Source organism: Moschus berezovskii, chromosome 2 (assembly GCF_049115385.1).
Source record: "Moschus berezovskii isolate FMDL1 chromosome 2, NW_MosBer_1.0, whole genome shotgun sequence".
Lineage (NCBI taxonomy): Eukaryota > Metazoa > Chordata > Mammalia > Artiodactyla > Moschidae > Moschus > Moschus berezovskii.
In genome coordinates, this window is record NC_142461.1 from 4,294,810 (window position 1) to 4,314,997 (window position 20,188).

At 53.2% G+C, this 20,188-nt stretch overlaps 2 protein-coding genes and 1 long non-coding RNA gene across 5 annotated transcripts in view; 1 reads left to right on the plus strand and 2 right to left on the minus strand.

Moving 5' to 3' along the window:
* Positions 1-1,237: 1,237 nt before the first annotated feature.
* On the minus strand, positions 1,238-14,251 carry DDOST (dolichyl-diphosphooligosaccharide--protein glycosyltransferase non-catalytic subunit). Its single transcript, XM_055397180.2, has 11 exons — positions 14,056-14,251; positions 13,743-13,853; positions 5,060-5,146; positions 4,163-4,266; positions 3,975-4,069; positions 3,620-3,713; positions 3,284-3,432; positions 2,641-2,788; positions 1,956-2,076; positions 1,728-1,834; positions 1,238-1,646 (listed from the first exon to the last, which is right to left on the minus strand). The coding sequence occupies exons 1-11, from the start codon at positions 14,207-14,209 to the stop codon at positions 1,497-1,499; spliced, it is 1,320 nt and encodes a 439-aa protein (XP_055253155.2). The 5' UTR covers positions 14,210-14,251; the 3' UTR covers positions 1,238-1,496.
* Positions 14,252-14,491: 240 nt separating this feature from the next.
* On the plus strand, positions 14,492-17,357 carry LOC129537619 (uncharacterized). Its single transcript, XR_008682062.2, has 3 exons — positions 14,492-15,212; positions 15,814-15,936; positions 17,076-17,357. It is a non-coding gene; the product is annotated as an uncharacterized LOC129537619 (long non-coding RNA).
* Positions 17,358-17,488: 131 nt separating this feature from the next.
* The window catches only part of KIF17 (kinesin family member 17), a 50,797-nt gene continuing 48,097 nt past the window's right edge, over positions 17,489-20,188 (minus strand). For 2 of the 3 annotated variants that reach the window (XM_055397178.2, XM_055397176.2), the window contains exons 15-16: positions 19,091-19,211; positions 17,489-18,203 (exon numbers count right to left, since the gene is read on the minus strand). In XM_055397178.2, coding sequence (XP_055253153.2) covers positions 18,025-18,203; positions 19,091-19,211 — 300 coding nt within the window. In that variant the 3' untranslated portion in view covers positions 17,489-18,024. The remainder of the gene's footprint in view (positions 18,204-19,090; positions 19,212-20,188) is intronic. The other variant, XM_088843228.1, reaches the window with a different exon arrangement.

The window sequence follows — 20,188 nt, forward strand, 5'->3', positions numbered from 1 at the left end:
GGAGCAGCTCGAAGTCACATTTTGTCTAGCTGTGTGATTCTGATGCATCGTCCAAGTTCTCTTACCTGTGAAATGAAGACATGGCTCTTGATAGAGGTCAGCAAACTTCTTCTGTCGCGAGCCAGTGCTCAGGCTCTCGCAGCTACTCAGCTCTGCCATCGTGGCGCAAAGAGAGCCTTCAATGTGTGAACAAGTTCAGCTTTACTTAGCGACCCTGAGATTTGGAATTTCGTGTGTCACTAAATATCCTTAATTTTTTCAACCACTTAAAAGGTAAAAACCATTTTTAGCTTGCAGGCCTGCAAAAATCAGGCAGCAAGCCAGACTGACCCACAGACCAAATTTGCCAGCCCCTCGTCTAGATGACCGCAAAGGGCCTAACCCTCAAGAGAAATGCTAGCCAATCACCAGGCTCCTTTGTGTATCAGCGCTGGCCACATGTCCAGCCCTGGGCACACAGATCCAAAGGATGAGCTCTGTCCCAGGCGAGAGGCTGTTCGGCCGTAAACCACTGACCAGAGTCCTGTCTTCCTGGACCTCTGAAGTCAGTGGCCAAGCGGGTCTGTTAGGAGAGGCTGAGCTGAGGAAGGTCAGACCTGTGCTGTGGCCAGAGTTCACGCAGGTCAGGATAGTCAGGTGTCAGAGTGAACAGCACGTGAGTGAGGCCCAAGACGGGAGCCGCTGCAGCCAGTCAGTCAACTGTCCCGGAGCAGCCCTGGGTGCTGGTGACAAGCATCGCCACCGAGCTTGTGCAGCCGCTGACTAATGAAATGGAGATTAACAGTGCAGTGTTCTGAACTTGCTGATTTTCTCTTCTGACTAGCATTTCTTACACGAACTGTGACGAATTAAATGCATATTGACAACTGCAAAATATGTAAGTGCCTCAAACTGAATACTTGGCTTTTAAGAGTACTCCTCACACTATAAAGACAATCATAGTGGAGACAACGTGCTTTTTAGGAACACAACTAGTGCCTAAAGCGAGGTGAATATGCTGTAAGGTTCTTTTCAAGCAAGCAGTTCTATAATTCTATTTAAAGCCAAGTGCTGTCACCCTAGCTTCCCATCTCCGTGACATCCCCACCGGCCTTTATTAGCCTTACTTTACTCCCCTTGACATTGAGCAGCTGTGTCCTTCCCAGACTCGGCAAAACCGAAAAGGGCCACTTACTACTTTGTACCCGTCATTTCTCAGCAGCACCCCCTTCAGCAAAGTACAACGGGCCAGATGAAATATGAGGGCCATGTTTGTCTTTATTTTAGAAATGAGAGTTGACGTCACATATGAAAAAATACACTTAGCGTTCAAGGTGGAAAAACAAATTATTCCCTAACCCTCCACCCCTTGGTACTCAATGTTCCATCTCCCACTGAGGTAAAGCTGTACCATGGTCCGTGGCTTTAAAAAATCTAAAACCACCGTAAAGGCGGAAGGAAACCAATCCTATGAAAACCCTCCGCCTCTGTTCGCAGCAGTGCAGAGCGCCAGCCCCTCAGTCGGATTTCTCCTTCTCCTTCATGTGCAGGAAGACGACGCTGAAGATGAAGAGCCCGAGCATCATGGAGAAGGCGCTGGCGTAGTAGGGGTAGGCCGAGGGGATGAAGCGCTCGTACTGCGTGTGCTGCAGCGGCCGCACGGACACCTGCGAATGGCAGCGGTGCCGGGTCCTGGCCGCGCAGAGGGCGGGGCGGGGGGCGGGGGGCGGGGAGAGAAGGGGGCTTACCTGAGTGGAGGAGTATAGATGCGTGTAGCCTAGCCGGTTATAATCCACTTTGAACTGGAACACACCGTACACGTCAGGCAACTTGAACTGGACGCTGTATTTGCCACCTGGGGAAGAGCCAAGACATACAGCCAGGAGGGGCTTCCCGGGCCACTGGTGAGCTGCCTGAGAGCCAGACCGAGGCATGGATGGGCTTCCAGAGCTGCGTCTCACAAGAGCTCCACTTACCTTTCCTCTTCAAGAAAGTCCTCACAAAAGGATCGATGCGGACAAACTCCAGTTGAATGTCATCGCCATCAAAGGGGACCCACTTGCCATCTGAGAGCTGTTCAATGATGATGCTGTACTCCTGAGACAAGCAGCTGGGGTAAGCCCGGTGGTCAGTGACTGGCAGGACAGCCTCACCTTCAGCTGCACTCAATCCCCACCATGACTCGGGCAGGGGTCCCGCAGGCAATCTGAAAGCTCGGGCAGCGCCCCCCCACCCCACAGTGGAGGACGCACCCAGCCAGCCCAGCCCTCTGACCTGTGCCTGGGAGCCTGCACCGAACAGTACTCTCCCTGAACGCACTGGCACGCCTGAGCGGCCCTGCTTCCACAGTCGCCACGCGAGCCTTTCCTGACTTGATTCTCCAGACCCCACTCAAAGTGAATTCCACTCCCACCGGACTAAACCAGCAAAGCCCCTCCCCGCTCTGCATTCCCACAGCAAAAGCACACCTCCTCCACAGAAGGCCATCTGTTACTATGAGTTTATATGCCAGGCTCTCTGCACCTGAGCTGACTTCTTAGGGTGAAGATGAACTTATTCAGCCTCATTTAGGTGCTTCAGACCCAGCACGGAAATGTTGAGTGCTTTTGAGCAGAAACAACTTGGCCCAAACCCGGGGGCCCTGCAGCACCAAGCTCTTACCACTAGGTCAGTGACGGTATAGGCGTTGGGTGGCGCTGTCTCACCAACCCGATGATGGGACACGGGCCCCACCCGGAGGACCCCCTCCTCCTTGAACACCCAGCGGGAGAGGGCCACAGCCAGCTCATAGTTGCCAGTCTGGGAATACCTGCAGAAGGGGAGACGGGGAGGCTGCAGCCGGGGACCAACTTCCCTCCAGCAGTGCCTGGTAAACCAGGCACCAGACAGACCACACCCAGCCAGGCCCTGCCTGGAGGCCACACGCGTCTAGGGATCCTGCTTGAGGGGAGCACAGGAAAGGGTGACAGGCGTGACAGGCTGCTCTGGGCGTCACCTACAAGATCAGTGACAGGGGTATGAACAAACTCCGGGAGATAGTGAAGGGCAGGGAAGCCTGGTTGCTGCAGTCCACAAAGTCGCATAGTCAGACACGACTTAGTGACTACACCACCACCACCACCACCAAAACGTCTCCAGGTAAGTCATTACTGCTATGAAAAGTCTACACTGCTGACAGCAGCAATAAAGTGACAGTCTTCAGAAAAGCACCTGAAGATACTCAGCCTCCACTTTTAGCTAAAAGGCTCCTTTCTCCAGGTCTGCACAGACCCACCCCTAAGCACCCCCAGGCCCCCATGTCTACCTCTGGGAGCCAGGAGTGGCCTTCTGCACCGCCGAGTTGAAGAAGGCGTCGCTGAAGAAGTCAAGGGAGCCGCTGAAGATGACCCGGGCATTGTTCCGGGCCTGCAGCCCCGCGATGAGAAGGGTGTTCTTCCCCACGGCGTGCGGGTACTGGTAGCAACACGAGGGTCAGCCAGGAGGGCTGAGACCCACCCTGCTGGTGCCGTTGCCCCCGCCCACCCATTTCTCATCCCATTGCTGCCGCCAAGGGGGCTCTCCTGCTTGCTGCTCACTTTCGGATAAAAAGTGCTGCCCCAGGCCCAGGAGCCAGAGGCCTTGTGGCTGCAAAGGCCCTCACCTGGGTGATGGGTTTATCCGGGAAGAAGGAGTAAGAGGTAGAAGAGCCCGTCAGGATGTCCAGCACCAAAGGATTGTCAGGGTCGGCCACCATCCTGAAAAAGGAAAGGAGAATCGCCCAACTCTGACCCCCAAGAACGAGCCCAAAGGACCGGGGTCCCCCAGGAGCTGCTTCTTCACAGGAATTCAGCACACTTCCTAAAAACCAAACCCCGAGCCCTCCTCTTGCTGTGACAACGGAAACTGACTCAGCATCACATTTAATCTCACCCACGTGCCCCAGGGGAAGGAAAGCCTCCCAGCAAAAGTGACCCCTTCTTTCCCCAGGCTTCTGCCGGCCTCTCCTGCTCACTCACCCAACACCCCGAAAGAGGATAGGATTCAGAGATGATTTCCCAACAATGGTGGGGGCCTTCAGCAGGTTCTCCGTGTCGGCCACGATGAGCGTGTGCTGCCCGAGCAGAGGGAAATCGGATCAGGAGAAGGTCCCCCAGCCGGGGGGCCCCTCCCAACCCCTTCCTGGTTTCGAGGCTGAGCTGGTTACCTGGCCAAGGTCTGAGATATCATAGTTGTGATGGTCGATGACAGCTGTTTTCTCCTCATCGAACTCAATCCCACACTCACTGCCCAGCTCTCGGAGAGGGTCACCTGCACAGACCCAGGAGACGCCTGACTGAGCCCTGAAGCCGGGGCCCTGGGCCGAGCAGTGTCCCTCCCGCCAGCATCCTCGCGACTCACTCTACCAGTCACCCCGGGCCCTGCGGCCTCAGGAAGCCGGGTGCAGCCCCCACAACCCCTGGGCAACAGCATGGTGTTCTGCCTGCGGGAGTCAGACTGATAAACCACCACCACCTGACCCCCTCTCTCCGCAAGTACACAGTGATCTTGGTTCTGCACAAAAACTTGCTTTGAAGCAAAGTAATTACCTCGAGCAAACTTCATCTGGATGAGCCTGGACTTACAAGGTTTCTCTCTTCATCAACACGCAACCAAGACCCCACCCAACATGGTTTTAAAAACGCACCCACACTGGAAGAAGGGAAACAAGAGAGGCCAGGGGGTGCTCACTGCTGCAGCTGGTGGTTAAGTACATGGGGTTAGGGCTCCTACTCCCCTCTCCCTGCTTCTAAGTATCTTAGAAGATGTCCAAAATAGGAAAGAAAAACCTGTTAAATCTTCCCTCTTGCCTTCTTTTTGTAAGAGCCGCCAAAAAACAAAAGAAACAAAAGGAAAAAGCAAAACAAAGGTCCCAGCTCTTAAACAGGACCCGCTTCTCACCTCCCTGGCTCCGGTCACGGGAAGCGCAGGAGGGACTGAAGGGCACCGCAGTGCCCTCCCTGGCAGGGCTCCCCCCACCTCCCCACCACGAATGCCCATTTGGCAGCTCTCAGCTCCCTGGAGAAACGGTGGGAAGCACCACAACCTCCCAGGTCAGACTCACCGATGTCTGAGCTGGCAGCTACCAGGACACTGCCTCCACCGTCAATAAAGGTGCTGATGGTCTCCACGTTGATATTGCCTCCAAAATCTGAAAGAAGAGCACGCTCAGGACCCAGAGGGCTCCTCTCACTCCTCCGCTGACATCTGGATGGGGAGGCTGACCCGCCCGCCAGGCTACCCTGTCCATGGGATTCTCCAGGCAGGAATACTGGAGTGGGTTGCCATGCCTTCCTCCAGGGGGTCTTCCCGACCCAGGGATCGAACACTGGCATGTGGGTTCTTAACCAGCTGAGTCACACCAGACACCAGGCACAACCAATTACAGAACAGAACCCTCTGGGGGCCCAAAGCAAGAGGGGCCTCTACCATGCATGTCCCGAAAGGACGATGTTCCCAGTTCCTCAGTGTGAAGAGCCAAGAATAACGGCTCAAATCCATGAACCTTTAGAAGCACAAATGAAACACTCAGTTCAGTTCAGTTCAGTCGCTCAGTCATGTCCGACTCTCCGCGACCCCATGAATCACAGCACGCCAGGCCTCCCTATCCATCACCAACTCCCGGAGTTCACTCAAACTCATGTCCACTCAAACACCTACCAATTCCAGCTGTCAAGTCAGTCATACACATTTCAAGTCACACATGAACTATTCATCTAGAAATGCCACTTTTTTCACTCCCGTTTCATGAAACAACTTGCAGCTTATCACCTGCAGCTTTCCATCAGTACCTTTGTCTTCACTTGAGCCACTCCTGGGGCCCCTGGCAGTTCTCTAGAGTCCATCAACCTCACCTCCAGTGCGCCCGTCTGAGAAGGAGCACTCCTGAATCTCAGGATGCTGCTTTCCCGTGACACGGGTAGTCCTCTGCCCGACATGAGAAGTATCCCCCCTGTTAATCCTACGGGTTTAGATCCAGCACAGTCACAACAGGACCACTTCACACACTGTTGTAAAGTCAGCACCTGTAAGACCACAGCCTTTCCTGGTTGGTGGGTCGGGCGACGGCCGTAAGCGCCCAGAGCCGGCACTGTGCGGGGCCGCAGCAGGCTCAGGTGCTGAGCCGCTCGGCCGTGTCAGACTCTGCGCCCCAGGCTCTGCAGCCCGCCAGGCTCCTCTGTCCGTGGGCATTCTGCAGGCCGATACTGGGGTGGGTGGCCAGGCCCTCCTCCAGGGGACCTTCCCCACCCAGGGACAAAACCTAGGTCTCCCACACTGCAGGCGGATTCTTACCATCTGAGCCCCCAGGGAAGCCCAGAGGGCGCCCCTGACGTTCCACAGAGAGCAGTGGCTGGAGTGCTCAGTAACTCCCCGTTTCGTTACATGAAAATTACTTCCTGCGCACCAAGAAGAGAAGCTGGGACAAGGGGCTGCTGCACGTGTGTGCTGGTCAGGGGCGACGCTGGTTTTGAGAAAATGCGAGCCTGAGCGATGCATCTGGGGGCGCAAGCATCCCGGGCACAGAGAACGGCAGGCACAAGGTCCCCGAAACGGGCGACACGCCACCAGGGAGGAGCCCAGTGTGGCTCGGCTAGAGAGCAAAGGGGAGAGGCGCAGCGGAGCAAGCCGGTCACTGCCGCTTCTGTGGGCTCTGTGACAGTGGCCACAGCGGGAGCCCCCGAGGGCTTTGAGCAGGAGACCAAAATAATCTCCTTGAATCTTTAAAGGATGGTTCTGGTGGCTATGAGGGGAATCAGGAACAGGGGTGAGGATGGACGCAGGGTGACAGGAGACCACTGCAATCACCCAGGCAGTGAAGGGTGGCGTCTGGACCCCAGCAGTGGAGGGCGTGGCTGGCAGGAGGCGGGGAAGGAGGGGGAGGAAGCAGGGCAGCCCTATGCCCCCATGCTGAGGGCCAAGCCTGATAAGGGAGGGAGGCACTAAGGACAGCGCCAAGATTTCTGGCCCGAGCAACTGGAAGGCTGGAGGTGCCGTTCACCCCGACTGGACACAGAAGTCTGTCCATTACATCCACTGGGCAGTTAGAAATGACTTCACAATATAAGTCTGTAACGACGTGAACATGAGAACAGCCCTCTTTTCTGAGCGGTGATTTTCAGGAGAAAGAAAAGCACAGTACCTTACCAATCGACAGAACATCTTAGTCAGGGATAGGGGGCACTCAAGTCCTTACCCCACACCGAGCCATCCATCCAGCCTCCTCCAGAGAGGCCAGGCAAATCCTTAGACAATGTAAAACAGCTCCGTGGTCCAGCACAGGGGTTCCCAGCAAGGCGATTCCACCTCTCAAGGCAATACCCGCAGATGTTTCTCGTCACCAGGGGAAGGAGGCTGCTGGGACCTGGTGGGTAGGGGCTCAGGACGCTGCACTGACCAAGACAGTGCCCACAACACACAATCTTCCAGCCCAAAGTGTCAGGAAGCTTGCTGCTGAAGCTCCAGCACAGTGACAGACCAGGAAACTGATGAGTTATTGTTGTTTAGTCACTAAGTCATGTCCAACTCTTTGCAACCCCATGGACTGCAGCACGCCAGGCTCCTGTGTCCTCCACTATCTCCCGGAGTTTGCTCAAATCCATGTCCCTTAAGTTGGTGATGCTGTCTAACCATCTCATCCTCTGTCATCCCCTTCTTCAATATTTCCCAACATCAGGGTCTTTTCTCTTTTCCAGCATATCAGCTCTTTGCATTAAGTAGCCAAAGTACTGGAGTTTCAGCTTCAACATCAGTCCTTACAATGAATATTCAGGACTTATCTCCTTTAGGATGGACTGGTTGGATCTCCTTGCAGTCCAAGGGACTCTCAAGAGTCTTCTTCAACACCACAAATCAAAAGCATCAATTCTTCAGTCTTCAGCTTTCTTTATGGTCCAACTCTCACATCCGTATGAATGAAACTGAGATACCTGGGCTTAACTCCAGGCATCAAGCCTCGAAAACCCAGTGAACAGTATGAAAAGGCAAAAAGGTATGACACTGAAAGATGAGCTACCCAGGTCAGGAGGAGCCCCACATGCCGCTGGAGAAGACTGGGAAAATAGCTCCGAAGGAGTGAAGAGGCTGAGCAAAAGTGGAAACACCACCCAGCTGTGGGTGTGTCCAGTGGTGAAAGGAGAGTGTGACGCTGTAAAGAGCAATACTGCACAGGAACTGGAATGTCAGGTCCATGAATCAAGGTAAACTGGAAGTGGTCAAACAAGAGATGACAAGAAGGAACATCGACATTCTAGGAATCAGTGAACTAAAGTGGACAGGAATAGGCGAATTTAACTCAGATGACCATTATACCTACTACTGTGGGCAAGAATCCCTTAGAAGAAATGGAGCAGCCCTCACAGTCAACAAGAGTCTGAAATGCAGTACTTGGATGCAATCTCAAGAACGAAAGAATGATCTCTGTTCGTTTCCAAGGCACCATTCAATATCACGGTAATCCAAGTCTATGCCCCGACCACTAATGTCAAAGAAGCTAAACAGTTCTGTGAAGACCTACAAGACCTTCTAGAACTAAAACCAAAATATGATGTCCTTTTCATCATAGGGGACTGAAATGCAAAAGTAGAAAGTCAAGAGATACCTGGAGTAACAGGCAAGTTTGGCCGTGGCGTACAAAATGAAGCAGGGAAAAGGCTAACAGAGTTTTCCCAAAAGAATGCAGTAGTCATAGCAAATACCCTCTTCCAACAACATAAAAGACAACTCTACACATGGACATCACCAGATGGTCAATACCGAAATCAGACTAATTTATATTTTTTGCAGCCGAAGTTGGAGAAGCTCTACACAGTGAGCAAAAACAAGACCGGAAGCTGAGATCATAAACTACTTATTGCAAAATTCAGCCCTAAATTGAAGAAAGTAGGGAAAACCACTACACCATTCAGATACGACCTAAATCAAATCCCTTACACTTATACAGTGGAAGTGACAAATAGATTCAAGGGATCAGATCTAATAGAGTGCCTGAAGAACTATGGATGGAGGTTCATAACACTGTACAGGGGGCAGTGATCAAAACTACCCCCAAGAAAAAGAAATACAAACAGGTAAAATGGTTGTCTAAGGAGGCCTTACAAACAGCTGAGAAAGAAGAGAAGTCAAGTCCAAGGAGAAAAGGAAAGATATACCCCGTTGAATGCAGAGTTCCAAAGAACAGCAAGGAGAGAAAAGAAAGCCTTCTTATGTGAACAATGCAAAGAAATAGAGGAAACAATAGAATGGAGACTAGAGATCTCTTCAAGAAAATTAAGAGACACCAAGGGAACGTTTCATGTAAAGATGGGCACAATAAAGGACAGAAACAATATGGCAGAAGCAGAAGATGTTAAAAAGAGGTCGCAAAAATACACGGCAGTACTATACAAAAAAGATCTTCATGACTCAGATAACCATGATGGTGTGACCACTCACCTAGAGCCAGACATCCTGGAGTCCAAAGTCAAGTGGGTCTTAAAAACCATTACTACCAACAAAGCTAGGGGAGGTGATAGAATTCCAGCTGAGTTATTTCAAATCCTAAAAGATGATGCTGTTAAAGTGCTGAACTCAATATGCCAGCAAATTTGGAATACTCTAGCAGTGGCCACAGGACTGGAGGTCAGTTTTCATTCCAATCCCAAAGAAAGGCAATGCCAAAGAATGCTCAAACTACTGCACAATTGCACTCATCTCACACACTAGCAAGGTAATGCTCAAAATTCTCCAAGCCAGGCTTCAAGAGTACGCAAACTGAGACCTTCCAAATGTTCGAGCGGGATTAAGAAAAGGCAGAGGAACCAGGGATCAAATTGCCAATATTTGTTGGATAACAGGAAAAGCAAATTCCAGAAAAACATCTACCTTTGTTTCATAGACTACACTAAAGCCTAAGACTGTGTGGATCACCACAAACTGTGGAAAATTCTGAAAAAGATGGGAATAAGAGACCACCTTACCTGCCTCCTGAGAAATCGGTATGCAGGTTAAGAAGCAAAAGTGAGATCCGGACATGGAACAACAGACTGGTTCCAAATCAGGAAAGGACTACGTCAAGGCTGTATATTGTCACTCTGCTTATTTAACTTCTACGCAGAGAACATCATGAGAAATGTTGGGCTGGATGAAGCACAAGCTGGAATCAAGACTGCTGGGAGAAATATCAGTAACCTCAGATATGCAGATGACATTACCGTTATGGCAGAATGCGAAGAGGAACTAAAGAGAAAGTAAAAAAGGAGAGTGAAAAAGCTGGCTTAAAACTCAACATTCAAAAAACTCCTGATCATGGCATCCGGTCCCGTCACTTCATGGCAAACAGATGGGGAAACAGTGGAAACAGTGACAGAATTTATTTTTCTGGGCTCCAAAATCACTGCAGATGTTGACTGCAGCCCTGCAATTAAAAGACGCTTTCTCCTTAGAAGAAAAAGTACGACAAACCTAGACAGCATGTTAAAAAGCAGAGACATTACTTTGTCAACAAAGGTTCGTCTAGTCAAGGGTATGGTTTTTCCATTAGTCACGTACAGATGTGAGAGTTGGACCATTAAGAAGGCTGGGTGCTGAAGAATTGATGCTTTTGAACTGTGGTGTTGGAGAAGACTCTTGAGAGTCCCTTGGACTGCAAGGAGATCAAACTAGTCGATCTTAAATCAATCCTGAATATTCACTGGAAGGACTGATGCTGAAACTGAAGTTCCAATACTTTGGCTACCTGATGTGAAGTGCTGACTCACTGGAAAAGGCCCTGATGCTGGGAAAGACTGAAGGCAGAGGAGAAGGGGACGACAGAGGATGATGGTTAGATGGCATCAGTGACTCGATGGACATAAGTTTGAGTAAACTCCTGGAGTTGGTGATGGACAGGGAGTCCTGGTGTGCTGCAGTCCATGGGGTCACAAAAAGTCAGACACGACTGAGTGACTGAAGAACAACAAATCCAGGCAACCCCTTCACCTTTCTGAGCCTGTCTCCCCATCTATAAAACAAGGACCCAGTGTTTCCCAGGTACAGAGAACATGCTATGGGGCATTCTCCTGTAGCCATTACTGCTGTGCTTTCAGTGCTTCCAGATCCCAGAAGAGCAAGGAACCCACCAATACGTGGAGGAGGCAGCCAGGTCGGTGTCCTCACACCTAAGAGGCCTAGTGGTCACAGTACCACAGAAAGGCCCTCAGAGCCCTTATCCTGGACACGACTTATCCTGAACACCCCCAACCTCCAGAACATGCTAGCCTTCTCCCTAGGGGTATCCTACAAGACGGTTTCCTACAAGAATGGTCCCCACGATGCAAGAGGCAGAAAAGTTGACCACAGAGATGCCAGGCAGGGCTTCAAATAACACTGAATCTCAGAGACATTATTCCATTTCTTTTCCCTGCTTTCTCCATCAGAGAATGGTCACAGTTCAATACTGGCCTTAACACTTCTCTCAACCAGCTCATCTCCTGTTTTAAGAGGATGCCTCAGGTCGAAAGCCTTCAGCAGGTCAAGGATCAGCTAGAACTTAACAGCACTGCGTTCACTCTGTACTTTCCTCCACAGAAAGCAAACGATGGTACAGTACTGGCTTTCCATTTTCAGTGGTGACAATGGCTTCATTACCAGCTTTCTTTTAAACCGGGTTTTGTATTTTTTTAAAGCGGGTCACTTTCAAGTCAAACATTACTCTCACAAACAGGGAAAGTGGGAAAGATCATGAAGTGGGTGCGGAAATGACTCCGATGTCTGAAGCAGCATCTTAGGCTCTGCCATTTCTCCCCCTAACAACAGCCTGCCTCAGCGTCCTCAGCCCACCTCCACCACTTCCCTCCCTCTCAGTGACCCTTCGAAGCGCAACTCAGACAGTCCCTCCACTCCATTTGCGACATCCTGACCCGTGGTGTGGTCACTCCCCTCAAGTCCGCACTTACATTTCCTCACAGACAGGCGGGAAGGCCCTCAAGGGGGGGCTCTGTCACTGTTCAGTACAGCTTTCAGAGCTCCACACAGCAGCGATCCAGCAAACACCACTTAACCCGCTAAAGGCATCATTCGCCTGCCTAGCCAACTTGAAGATTTTAACGCACAACTGAACTTGCCTCCGAAAAGCCAATTCCAAAGGCACATGTTATAGGGGAGTTGGGAGCACCTCGCCAAGTAATAGGAACCTAGGGAAAAATACATCAGGGCTTTGGCAGATCCCAATCTCACATGAACCACAGAGAAGAATGTCAATGCCAGTGAAATGACAGCCTTCCTAAGCTTCATAAGCTGAACAGAGAGATGGCAGTCCTGACTTACCCTGGACAGGGACAACTTGTGTCCTCTGAGAAAAAGATAAACTGAAGCCACTAAAGAAGAGAATGTACTAGGATGCTCACTGAAAAAGCACAACAAAAAGGGAAACAGCCAAAGGAACCGGGGATGTTTAGTCTGGAAAAGAAACAACTGAATAACTCAGGATCTGATTATGTGAAGGCTATGCCTCTAAGCAAAATAAGCATTAGGCCTCTTCTCTTAGGCCCTGAGGAGTATCAGAAACCCTTTTCCTCCTTGCCCCAAATAAACAGAGCAGGAAGTGGGAGACAAATTTCAGTTTAATACATGATCTTAACAGAATTGTCCAGTGGCAGGCTGAGTTGTCTCCTAAAATAGTAAGATGTCACAGGAATGCCAACTGAAAAATCTAGTGAAGATGTTCATTCGGTTCAACAACTAGTCTTCTGCTGCTGCTGCTGCTAAGTCGCTTCAGTCGTGTCCGACTCTGTGCGACCCCATAGACGGCAGTCCACCAGGCTCCGCTGTCCCTGGGATTCTCCAGGCAAGAACACTGGAGTGGGTTGCCATTTCCTTTTCCAATGTGTGAAAGTGAAGTCGCTCAGTCGTGTCCGACTAGTAGCGACCCCACGGACTGTAGCCTACCAGGCTCCTCTGTCCACGGGATTTTCTAGGCAAGAGTACTGGAGTGGCTTGCCATTGCCTTCTCCGTGGATATATCTGCTGCTGCTGCTGCTACCCAGTCTCAAATAGGGGTCTGCACTAGGTAATCACTAAAGGTTATTCTCAGCCTAACTATGACTCCATTTGAATTCTCAGGATCAACTACCACCAATGCCCCTTTACAGAAAATCATACTTATGGTACGGCCTTTTTCTCTTTCCACACAGGCAAACCTAAGGTGGCGGGGGGCGCCGGTGAAGGAACGTCCATCTTTCTTATCAGGCCCTTTAACGGCGAAAACCTGCTTCTCAAAGTAGCAAAGCCAGGAGTTCTAAGGTCTGCAACAACACTTGATCCCACAGTCCTCAGCTCTGTCTTCTGGTAAGGACATATCCTCCCCTAAGCCCAGAGTGAAATGAAGTGAAATGAAAGTCACTCAGTCGTGTCTGACTCTTTGCGACTCCATGATAGTCCATGGAATTCTGCAGCCCAGAATACTGGAGTGGGTAGCCTTTCCCTTCTCCAGGGGATCTTTCCAACCCGGGTCTCCTGCATTGCAGATGGATTCTTTACCAGCTCAGCAATAAGGGAAGCCCAAGAATACTGAAGTGGGTAGCCTATCCCTTCTCCAACAGATCTTCCTGATCGAGGACTCGAACCGGGTCTCCTGCATTGCAGGCAGATTCTGTACCAACTAAGCGTTAGCATTTTCCTCTTCTATGGGAGCAGCAACTCCCAAGGCTGGCGACCCATTCCATCCCAGGACATGACCAAGATCCTGAAGAAAACTGATAAATCAGAGTCCTGAGGCGACTCGCAGCCCTTACCTTCTACCGAAGGGGAGAAGATGATGAGATTGTCATAGAGAAACTCCCCGTACTTAATGAGGGACAGGCTGGGGTCATCTGCGGTCTTGAATGTGAGTACAAACCCGCGATCTGGAAAAAGAGAACGAGGGAGCTGAGGCAGATAGGAGGCAAAGAAAAACCACCACCGCAGAGGCCACGACCGTCCTGCCCCCGTCCCCCCACCAGCCCCCTGGCGGCAGGTCGGGCCTGGAAGGCCAGCTCGGGTGGGAGGGAGAGGGGTCGGTGTCTCGGGGCTCAGGGACCTTGCCACCCGCTCTGGCCCCAGTCTCACCCTTCAGGCTCCGGAAGAAAAGCGAATGCGTCTCCCGGAGGTTGAGGTTGTCCAGCAGTACCAAGGTGCGGGGACCGCTGGCGCCGGCCAGGCCAAGCAAAGGCAGCAGCAGCAGCCACCAGCCGGACCACACAAGGGCCGCGCGGGGCGCCATCTTCCTGCTCCAAAGAAACCAGGCGCCTGGGCACCGGAAGTGCCCCTTTCACGGTCGCCCAATCGCGGCTCGTTGTCTTGGAGTATCTCCCGGAAGTGATTCGAGAACGCCGGGGCCGGGCATCCGGGATCTCCGCTTGGACGGAGAGGAGCGAGGAACCCGGCCGGAAGTGTCCCTGTGGGAGGCGGATTCTCGGCACACTATTGGTGAAAGCGGCGCGCGGTCCCGCCCCCCCCCGAGAGGAAAAGGCTCAATCGTAGAGAGACAGCTCTGCGGCCGCGGCCAATCAGTAGGGCGGAGAGCCCTTGGGTTCCGCCCGTTGCCGGCTCCCGCCTCCTCATCCCATTGGTCCTGGTCTGGGCCGCGGCGTTCGGGTCAGGGTCCGGGCCGGAGGTTCGCTGGCCCGGGACAGGTTCGACTGGAGCCAGGCCCCACCTCCACTGTCTCCAGGGAGGAGGTGGTTGGAGAAAGGCCAGGGACGGGTCGTGGGCGCGGGGGCTTGGGGAAGAGGGCCGGAATCTCTGCCAGTGCTAACGGACGCAGGGCCTTGGCGCGGGCCCGGCCCACCCGGCCTGATGAGCCAGGCCGAAGGCAGTGTGGACTGGGCGAGCACTCAGAACCTCTAGCTGGGCGCACGCGCCCAGGCTCGTACCAGCCCTGTAACCTGGGCGCTTCTCCGGTTTCCAGGCTTCTGATGGCTCAGAGGGTAGAGTCTGCTTGCAGTGTGGGAGACCCGGCTAGTCCTCCCAAGAGCCCAGGCTGTCCCAAAGACACACAGAGATAAGGAGGTTCGATCCCTAGGTCGGGAAGATCCCCTGGAGAAGGAAATTGCAACTCACTCCAGTATTCTTGCCTGGAGACTTCCATGGACAGAAGAACCTGGCGGGCTGCAGTCCATGAAGTCGCAGAATTGGACACGACTGAGCGACTTTCAGGGAAACTTTATGGGGCTTACCTTGTAACTCCGTCGGTAAAGAATCCACCTACAATGCAGGAGACCCAGGTTTGTAACCTAGGTCAGGAAGATCTAGAAGGAAATGGCAACCCACTCCAGTAACCTTTCCTGGTGAATCCCCATGGACAGAGGAGCCTGGTGGGCTGCAGTACACGGGATCACAGAGTCGCACACAACTGAGCGACTTCAGTTTCTCTAGTTTCTAGGCCTCTGTCCTAGGCTGGCACTAGAAACGAGGAGGCCCGGCCCTCCTTATCTCTGTGTGTCTTTGGGACAGCCTGGGCTCTTGGGAGGACTAGCCAGGTTTCGAAAGCGCTTCTTGCAGAGCCAGGCTGCGCCTCCACACAGTTCTGCTAGCACCACACCCCTTCTAAACTGACAAAGGGCAACCAGCTCTCCTCAGACCCCATGGGTCTAAGTAAAAGCTACCACAAGCATCTCCAGGACTCAACTGTTTTCTAGGGCTCAGCCTCAGTCCTGGAGTGAATGGTGAAGGTAACTGTGGAGAGAGTAGGTAGCCATTCTTTACGTATTCTACTTGTCCATTGAGCCAAGAATGTGGGGGCAAAAGTCAAAACCTCCCTCTGTGCTTCTCAGCCAATCCTGCTCTCCATCCCCACTGACTGCACCCTCAACTCCTGCCCCACAGCCCAGCGCTCCTGCCCTTCAGCCCGCGATGCCACATCAGTCCACTTCTCACTCAGACCCGATGGCGTAGGCAGTCACTGAGCAGTCGGCCACAGCTCACAGAACCCAGAGGCTCTTCACACAGGTCTGCACCTAAACTCATCTTGGCAGCCTTATCTCCTCTCCGTCCCTGCTCAGGGTTTCCATGGAACAGGTTTCCTCCCACCTTTTACATACCCTGATCTTCCCACCTCCTGCCTTTTGTTCACAAGGACCCCTCTACAGGAACCCTCTCCCCACATTCCCATCTTAAGGGATCTTCTCCATCCTTCGTGGTAGCCCCACCCACTGCTGCTTCCTTGACAAGGGCACTCTGTTCCCCATACAGACCTGATTTTGCATCCTCTTGCTCAAAGGGTGCACTGCAGCCTTCCTCCCCTTAGGCTGATCTCTGGGTTTCCTAAGCACCTTCCACCCTCACTTCTCCAGTACATGAGCTCCTTGGCCCAGGCAAGTAGCTTGGGACAGATACCACAGTAGTTAATACAAAATACAGAAGGGGAGGACTGGAGAACTAACAGAGCACCTGCTACGCAGCAGGAACTCTACACACTATCTCATTTAACCTTCACAGTAACCCTGTGAGGGCTTCCCTGATAGCTCAGTTGGTAAAAAATCCACCTGCAATGCAGGAGACCCCGGTTCAATTCCTGGGCCAGGAAGATCTGTTGGAGAAGGGATAGGCTACCCACTTCAGTATTCTTGGGCTTCCCTGGTGGCTCAGCTGTTAAAGAATCCGCCTGCAATGCAGGAGACCTGGGTTCGATCCCCCCTGGGTTGGGAAGATCCCCTGGAGGTTGCACAAAGAACTCTACACACTATCTCATTTAACCTTCACTGAAGTAACCCTGTGGGGTTGGTATTATCCCCATTTCACAGATGCTCAGCATGAAAGGAGGCTCAGGACAGCACCAAAGCCTTTTCCCTCAGACTGTGGGCCCCTCCCACAGAGGAGGCCTGGGATACAAAGGGCAAGGGGATGGGTCAGTCTTAGGCAACTGGGATGGCCTGGATTCATTTCTAGCGATGTTAGCATGCACGGTTCCAACACAGCCCCTCAAGGCATCAAGACCTGGGTTTTCTTTGGACCTCAGCCAAACGTGGCCCCTATTTTCCAAAACAAGGAGTCTGCTCTCCTGGGTCACAGATCCTTCGAGAATCTAACAACTGTTCACATTTATATGCTCTCTGCTGAAAAAGCTGCATTTATTCTCAAAATTGCAGGGAGTTGCAGAGACCTGGAGCCTGCAGGCTGTTAAGAACCCCTGCTCCAGGCTTCCCTGGTGGCTCAGTGGTTAAGAATGGGACTGCCAATGTCGGGGACACTGGTCAGATCCCTGGTCCAGGAAGATGCCACATGCCACAGAGCCACTAAGCCCATGAACCACAACTACTGAAGCCCATGTGCCCAGAGCCCTGCTCTGCTACAGAAGTCACAATAAGAAGCCTGTGCATCGCAACGAAGAGGAGCCTCCACTCACCCCAACTAGAGAAAGCCTGTGTGCAGCAGTGAAGACCCACGGCAAAAATAAACACAAACACATACATACATAGAAGAACCCCTGCTCCGAAGGAGCTTCCCCATGGAGGCCAGGGAGGGGCCGCGGGGATGATGTCCGAGGATCGGAGAAGGGCAGTTGGTCGGTAAAAGGCAGTTTATTAGGGCAGCTTAATGTGGAATGGTCTCCACTGGGCCGCAGACCAGCTGGGAGTGGGCAGCCTGGGAACAGCTGCTCCAGGACCCTTGGGCCCACCCCAAAGGGCTTTCCCCACCAAGTGGGGCCTACTGGACAGAGGAATAGCGTTCCATTGCCAAGATGTTGAGCTTGATCGCTGGCACTCTGTTGGGATGCTGATGAAGGCCTGGAGGCAGAGCTGAGGTTTCTGAACCCATGGAAGCACGGAACTGCACTGGTGGGCATGGTGGCGGACCGAAGGGAACACTGATATTGTGTGGAGAGTGGGTATCTCCAAGGATGGTCCAGGCTCCGAGGGGCTCACACCCTGGGCAGAGTGGGCTCTCTGGGTAGCAGGGAGGGGAGTGTGCCATCCCTCTTGGGTGCCCCGGTCATTGTGGGGGGCAGGCAGGAGGAGGCCTGGCTGGAGCTGCCCTGGGTGGGGGGCCTGGCGGTCTCACGGGAGCCCAAGGGCAGGGCGGCAGCTGGCAGTGTGTTCACAGAGGCTCACCGCCAAAGCTGCTTTTGCTTTTCTTACGCTTAGCCTTGGTGAAGGGAATGTCGAGGGACTCGAGGCGGAAGGGCCGAGGCTGGGGCATTTCGGGGGCCTGGGGGGGCGGGATGGCAGAGCCGCTGCCCAGCGGGGAGCTGAGGCCTGGTGGTGAGCTGTGGTGTGCTGCGGAAAAGCACAGAAGGGAGACGTGCTGTTAGCCAGGATGCCAGGGGTGGAGAGGAAAGACTGTGTGTGGGGTACAGAGTCTGGTCCCCCCACCCCAGCCAGAGGCCCTGGGACCCCAAGCTCTGAGAAGCTGCTCTGGCTGAGGCCTTGGGCCCAGCACTCCATCTCTGCTCAAAGGGCTGGGAGCGTGGATTTTCAAGCCTCAGACTGTGCAGCCTGGGGTGTCAAGCCAGACAAGCCTGCTGCAAAACCCTGTCACTTCGTGGGATGGTAACCTTAGGGAGCTGCTTCTCCTCTTTGAGCCTCGGTTTCTTCATCTGCAACATGGGCACGATGCCAGGTACTCATCTGATGTGAGTTTCTTCACGGTCCAGCTTCCCTCTGCTAACTCCTCACCTCCACCCACTCTGTCTCTCAGATAACCTCAGGACAGATATGAGCTTTGTTTTTTAACTGGTATTGGATTGGAAGCTCAGAGTCTTTGGTTTTAGTTTTAAGAGCAAAGTGGCTTTGGACTCTTGCTTGTAAAAGCGTGTTTTGCTTCTGTGGTCCTGATTGCCCTGCTTTGGGAACGAGTCGCCATCTGAGGAAGCTGGTGAGGGAATGACCGAGTCCTGGGCAAGCCCAGGCTGGGGCCTGGCCACATGCTTAGGGCCTGCTGTGTGTTAGGAAGACAGAGGATCCAACTTGGCACCATGCCCCCCGGGAAATGGCGGGGGACAGGCGACAGGAGGCACTCCCCACCTGGTCTCACCGATCACGGGAGGAGGCAGCTCCCCTCCGTTTACATGGAAGGAAACAGGCTCAGAGAGGGAAAGGGGCTCCTGGCCCGGCCTGGTGACGCCGGAGCGCTCGGGGAGGGGCTGGGGGCGGGCGGCGCTCACCCAGGCTCTTCGCGGGGTCGGCGCGGAGCAGCGGGCCGGCCCGCCTGGGCCGGAAGTAGTTGCTGGCTACGCTTTCACTGTCGCTGCGGCTGAGCATCTGCCGGTAGCGGTCCTCTTCCTGCTGAGAGTCCGAGTCCTCCGGGTCAGGACCCCTGGTTTGTGCCCTGGCCCGGGGGCGTTCCGCGGGCCCTGCCGGCCTGGGCGGCGGGCTGCCCTGAACCTCACTGCCCACGTTGCGGGACCCTCCACTCCAGACCCCGACTCCTGCGGTGGGATCCTGGAAGCTCAGGGCAGCAAGGAGGGTCCCGTCTTGGCTATACACGCTCCTCCCCAGCCCCACCTTCCTTGGGACAGGAAGCGCCTTATTCCTCCTGCAGTGCTCAAAACCAGGCCCATCAGGGGCAAGGAAGATACTACATTCCCCTACACCCAGGACAGCATGCTCATATAACACAGTACTCGGCTCACGAGCACATTTACAAACATTAGAACTGGAGTCCTCTAACATTTTTGTCACAAGCCCTAGTGCTTTTCACTGCTGCCATGGGTCTGTTTCCTTCAGCCCGAATCTCTTCCTTCAGGGAACTAGCCTTCACCCACTAGACACGGTCGTGGTAGGTTATGCATCCATGGCACCCTAACACCACCACGGCCGCCTGCCTATCCACTTGCTACACATCTGGACACGTGGCCCAGACTGGGCCAATCACAGAAGGACATCTTCTGGACACAGTCATTGGTCCAAGAGTAGGCCCATGCCCAGGCAGAGCCAATCAGAATCTTTCCACAAGCATTGGTTTAAGGACGCTCCAAAAAGCCTTCTCTCTCTTCCTCTTGGATTACCAATTGCTAGCAGCCATCTTTCCTGCCACACAGAGAAGGCCTGCCTACGTCTAAACCTAGGACTCCAAGTGAAGCAGAGCCAAGAGGTGAAGAAACCACACAGAACCAGGACTGTGTGGGCCCCTTGATCCAGCCATGCCTGAAACTGGTCCACTTAACATAGACCGAGAAAATCCCTATTTTGCTTATGACTGTTTGCTTTGCATAGGTATCTGTCACCTGGAACTAAAGCATTCAAATATAACCCATCCACAA